At 36.2% G+C, this 6000-nt stretch overlaps 1 protein-coding gene across 2 annotated transcripts in view; it reads left to right on the top strand.

Annotated features, from left to right (window-relative positions):
* Positions 1-4297, top strand: part of Agtr1 (angiotensin II receptor type 1) — a 59069-nt gene extending 54772 nt beyond the window's left edge. Inside the window, exons 2-3 of one of the 2 annotated variants that reach the window (XM_085682284.2) lie at positions 1213-1314; positions 1579-4297. In XM_085682284.2, coding sequence (XP_085538410.1) covers positions 1626-2726 — 1101 coding nt within the window. In that variant the 5' untranslated portion in view covers positions 1213-1314; positions 1579-1625 and the 3' untranslated portion in view covers positions 2727-4297. The remainder of the gene's footprint in view (positions 1-1212; positions 1315-1578) is intronic. The other variant, XM_048452677.3, reaches the window with a different exon arrangement.
* The last annotated feature ends 1703 nt before the right edge of the window (positions 4298-6000 follow it).

A 6000-nucleotide genomic window follows, 5' to 3' on the forward strand; every position in this document is an offset into this window, starting at 1 on the left:
TGGGTTCTGTCAAATAATTTTTTCTTACAACTTGTACTGTTTTGTAAACCACACATCTATGGCTTTCCTGCCCATTGTTTTTGTTTTCCTGTAAATATTGTCAAGTTGACATTGTATTTTTCTATGAGACTGATAAAGCTATAAAACACTAATATGTTCAGAATATCTAGACCATTTGCTATTTGATCACGCATTGTCTAATAACCCAACCTTCATTAGCCAAGTGGGAAGAATATGCCAAGATCCTTAAAGTGTCAAAACACGTGTCCAAAGTTCCAAGATCACTTGGAGAAGTTGAGAAGACTTCACAGAAAATATGACACATGGAGTAGGATATGCTTTTATGTCATTGATAAAATAAGTTAAAGGAGGAAGAGGTTTAAATTATATAAAGCTGAATGCAAAGGGAAAGATAATGGGGGTGGAACTAGACACATAAAGAGGAACAATAGCTTTAACTACCAGAAATATAAGAAGATCTCTTTTCCTCTAGACTATTATCCCCTCAAATCCAGCCACTGAAGTTTCCTGCTTTGTACTTTGATAGACAAGAGTGTGGATGCCAAGCACATCTAGAATGGGAAGAACAATAGAACCATATCCCCATTCTTTTTCTTCCCCAGGTACACTGTCATATCACAATGCTTGTAGGAATCTGATTATACCTTCATAATAGAACCTGTGTAATTAACACCATTGCCTGCCAGGTTACCCTCATCTCAGAAAACTCCTGTTCCACACCTTGCCATGCTCCTCTTACGGAGGATCAGTGTTCCTGGTGGATTTACATAAAACAGAATGTATGGAATTTTATAATCACATAAGTAAACAGCTTGAGTTTTGATCATGTGAAATGTTGAGAAAATATCCACAAAAGTCTCTTGGAACTCCTTCCCAAGCATCTAAATATCTTATTACAATAAACAACTGTTCTCCAATTCTTACTAGAGATATGTCTTGGAAATAATCCTAGCCTAACTTGTTCATTTGACACTCTTACTACCCAGATAGCAAATTAAATAGTTAACTTAAGCATGAAGTCAAGAAAAAGACACTAGGAATGAAAGTCCAAAAAGGTATTTTGGTAGATTGAATTCGGAATTTAAAAAATAAATAGTTTCATCCTGAAGCAGCCTGGAAAACAATGGAAGAAATTCTATTTCCCAAAACACTGAACCCTTCTTACTACTTGTTTTAAATCTATTCCCACAGTGAGCAACAACAGCTGACTACATAAGGAAGAATGCCAAGCAAAGACTGAGAGATGAGATAAATTAGTTAAAGAATAAGATATGCATGCACCACACTCTTAAGGTAAAAGATCTGTTAATCAGTCCTGCTCAGCCCAGTAACAGCTTTTAAGTCATTCAGAATAGTTAATTTAGTTTGGTAGTTATTTACAATGCTTAGATTGTTATAAGGCAACTTGGAAACTAGAATTTACTAACCTACAGAGATTTATGATCTAATATTTTTTCAAAGACTAAATGTGAATTACTGGAGTTGTGATTGATAATTAAAATTGTTTATTTGCAACAGAAACTTCAATTTTTAAAAATAAATCTTTGTTTTTTCCAGGTGTGTCTCAAATAGTGTCTGAGAACAACTCACCCCAAACGAGCAACATGATCCTTAACTCCTCTAACGAAGATGGAATTAAGAGAATCCAAGATGACTGTCCCAAGGCTGGCAGGCACAACTACATTTTTGTCATGATCCCTACTCTCTACAGCATAATCTTTGTGGTGGGAATATTTGGAAACAGCTTGGTGGTGATTGTCATTTACTTTTACATGAAGCTGAAGAATGTGGCCAGTGTTTTTCTTCTGAATCTTGCCCTGGCTGATTTATGCTTTTTATTGTCTTTGCCACTGTGGGCTGTCTATACCGCTATGGAATATCGCTGGCCCTTTGGCAATCACCTATGTAAGATCGCTTCAGCCAGTGTCAGTTTCAACCTCTATGCCAGTGTGTTCCTGCTCACCTGTCTCAGCATTGATCGCTACCTGGCTATTGTCCACCCAATGAAGTCTCGTCTCCGCCGCACAATGCTGGTGGCCAAAGTTACCTGCATCATCATTTGGCTTCTGGCTGGCTTGGCCAGCTTGCCTGTAGTCATTCACCGAAATGTATTTTTTATTGAGAACACCAATATCACAGTTTGTGCTTTCCATTATGAATCTCAGAACTCAACACTCCCCATTGGGCTGGGCCTGACCAAGAACATTCTGGGCTTCCTGTTACCTTTTCTGATCATTCTCACCAGCTATACTCTAATTTGGAAAGCCCTAAAGAAGGCTTACGACATTCAGAAGAACAAGCCAAGAAATGATGACATCTTCAGGATAATTATGGCGATCGTGCTTTTCTTTTTCTTTTCCTGGGTTCCCCACCAAATATTCACTTTTCTGGATGTGCTCATTCAGCTGGGTGTCATCCGCAACTGTAAAATCGCTGACATCGTGGATACTGCCATGCCTATCACCATCTGCCTAGCTTATTTTAACAATTGCCTGAATCCTTTGTTTTATGGCTTTCTGGGGAAGAAATTTAAAAACTATTTCCTCCAGCTTCTGAAATATATTCCCCCGAAGACCAAGTCCCAGTCAAGCCTGTCGACAAAAGTGAGCACTCTTTCCTACCACCCTTCGGATAACATGAGCTCATCAGGCAAGAAGCCTGTGTCTTGTTTTGATGTGGAGTTTCAAAGCTTGCCAGTAAAGTGATTCCCTGAGAGAAGAAGCCAGAGCAGCGTTTGGTTAGACAGCTCACTACAGAAGGAATCCCCAGCCCTTTCAACATTAAAGCAGATAAGTCCAGATTTGGTGGACTGTACATGTTCTCTGAAGTGCTAAACAAAAGTTTTCTTTCCCTTTAAGACAAATAGGAGCAAAATCACTGTTTACCACCTTTCTCATGAACTGGATAATAACTGCTCTAAAGACATTTCAGAAACTAAGTGACTATTGATTTTGAAAAAATGTATTGGCAGAAGAGAAATGTTCCCTGTCTCCCCTCATTCTGTTACTTTTGATTCCACACAAAAGTATTTAGAATATGTTAAATCTGTAGACAGATAAAAAAAGGAGATGGGAGGTCAGTAGTTCCAAGGGACAGAAAAACTTTCCATCTGTCTAGCTACACCATTGTTCCTAAGATTTGCTAGGCCGTAGTCACCAAGTTGCAAAACTTTTTGTGGAGTTCAACTAGTAGTTTGAGAATCCATACTGCCCAAACAGTGCCCACAAAACAGCTTACCTATATAATGGTGTTATAGCAGTCATACACCAAAGATGAACCATGTGTGATTCTGTCTCAGGTGTTTGTGTTCCCTAGGCAGACCAGTTTCATTTCATATCTAAGAATTGTATAGTCTTTGTTAAGCAGATTTGTTATAAAATATGTCTTACTGTTCTAAAAATGTACATATTCTATGTGTATATGTAAAACTATATTTCTAAGCTGTTATTTGATTAACATCTAGCAAACATTTATCTTGAAATAAATTTATCAGAATGGATTTAATCTCCACTACTTAAAATTTACATTGATATTTTAATTAGATCATGAATAAAAATGAATATTATTTTAAGTTTGATTTAATTATAACTTAATATGTGTAGCTATAAATTTTAAACATTTTTATCACATTTATTTATTGTAGGCACACACACACCACAGAACACATGTGGACTTCAGAGGATAACTTGGAGAAATCAGTTCTGACTGTCTGCCATGTGGGTTCCCTGGACTCAGCTTAAATGATCAGTGTTGGAGACAAGAACTTTTAACTTTTAACCACTGAGCCATTTCAGTGGACACTATATATTTTTAAATCTCACTTTAGAAAAGATCTAGAAGAAAATAGTTCATTATAATCAATAACATGAAATAAACACATCCTTTGGAAATTTTCAGTTATTCTATATAACAGAATATTTTATGTTCTTTATAATATAAAATAATACATTATTTTACCTACAATTTTTAATATTGGGATATTAATATTAGGAAATTTAGGAGAGATATAAAATAATAAAATAAAAGTCTTATTCAGTGCTCTAATGCAAACAAAAAAAATTAAATATGTTAACATTTCAATTCTCTTACTTTTGATATTCTATGTTCAGGTACATACATAAATTATTAAATTGAATCATAATAAGCATAGATCTTTATGTATTTTACTCAGGATTATAGCACAGTTGCTTTCTACCCTAATATATTTTTCTCAGTCATTGTATATTTGATTGTTATCAAATAAAGACATACTTTCATGTTGTGAGTTAATCACCAATTTGGAACCTTTTTTCAGTATTTTAAGTTTAACTAATATGAACTTTCAAAAACATGGATATGCCAGATTTCTCATCCTCTAGTGTAAATTAGTATAAAGAATATCTAGTTGTAGACGCTACTCAGTGTATTCACTTCCTCAGCCAATAGCCTTTAAGACTCCAGCCTACTTTGAGTGTGGTCTCATGTACTATAAATGCAGACAAAAAGTGTCTTGGCTACTGGATTCAGTTCTAGTTCCCGTGAATGCAGAGGGCTGCAAATTGCTACCCTTTCTGTAAGCTTATTCCCAAATAATAAACCTTTGCTATACTCCACTCCAGGCTATTGTGGAACTCTTCTGGAAGACATCAAATTGGAGCCCACATGGCCAGAGTCCATGTCATTGCTAGGCCCTGCCTAGAACTCCACAACCCCTTTCCCCACCATCTATGGCCTATTCCAATCCATGCAGTTGAATGACCCCTCTGGTGCACAGCTACACATTATTTTGCTGGCCAGTCATGTGGTGACTTAGCATTTGCCACTGACCATGCCCCCATGTGGCTTGGTTCTGCCTATTATGCAACTGACTTACTGCAGCACACAGTTTTTAGCCAAAACTCCTCCATCGCTTCTCTGGCTTCTACAAGGCCTGCTCTGATCAGTCTTAGCTCTGACTCCAGGAGGAGGGGCTACTCTGGCTTGTGTTCCCAATTCAGATCTGTGTCATTGACCTGGTCAGTAATAACCCCATGAATCACTATTGCCTTTGAGCTCTGTGTTCCTTGATATTTAGCCCAACTCAAACCTTCTCCATATAAGGATGTGCTGCTCTTAAGTAATTAAATTTGTTTCTAAATAAGTCTTATGTAACTCAGGTAACAGATCTAAGACCTACCTGACTTACAGCTGCAACTCTGACACCTCTGGCCAATCAAGGTTATTTCACCTATAACATTTTTCTGAAAATTATAATTGAGGTAAGTTAGTCTGGTTAATAAATAAATTTGAAAATTGTAAAGCAACCCCAAGATAATGGCAGACAACATCACCACCTAGGAATTTAACAATCTTTTTTGTTCTTACTATGGATGGAATTCTGTAAGAGCTATATAAACTACCTTGTACATATACATTTGTGATCATGTTGGCTATTAGCTTTCTTCTTCATATGTCCTTAAAGAAATGGTTTGATGACAGAGTCATGAATAAGAAACTTTGAGGAAGAATACAGTCTTTAGCTGAAAGGATTCATACTATTGAAAGTGATAACCTTAATTTGACAGGTAAAATTCAATCTATGTCAATGGGTTATGAAAAATTAAAAAGAATACTGAGAAATTATCTGAAAGGATTCATACTGCTGAAATTGACAATAAAAATCAGTTAAAAAGTTATGATGAGATAACAGAACATCCTTACAGGAGGGGAATCTACACACTATCCAAATAATGTCTAAAGATGAGAAGATATCATTAATGGAAAAATTTAAAACCTTGGAATCACATATGCAGAATGAGAATCAGAAGTTAATTGATTCGACAAAATCATTAGAAATATTCACAGGTCAGGAGTTTCAGGCTTTACAAAAGACAGTGGTGAAAAGATTTGAATCATTTAAGGAACTTGTCAGAACTAATAAGCAAGGAGAGGAGGTACAGGCAAAGAATTTAGCATTGCCAGTACCTTTCAGAGTCAGAAATGACCTACCAAGAGTTTTAG

Source organism: Myodes glareolus, chromosome 20, assembly GCF_982192425.1.
Source record: "Myodes glareolus chromosome 20, mMyoGla1.1, whole genome shotgun sequence".
In the NCBI taxonomy this organism is placed as follows: domain Eukaryota; kingdom Metazoa; phylum Chordata; class Mammalia; order Rodentia; family Cricetidae; genus Myodes; species Myodes glareolus.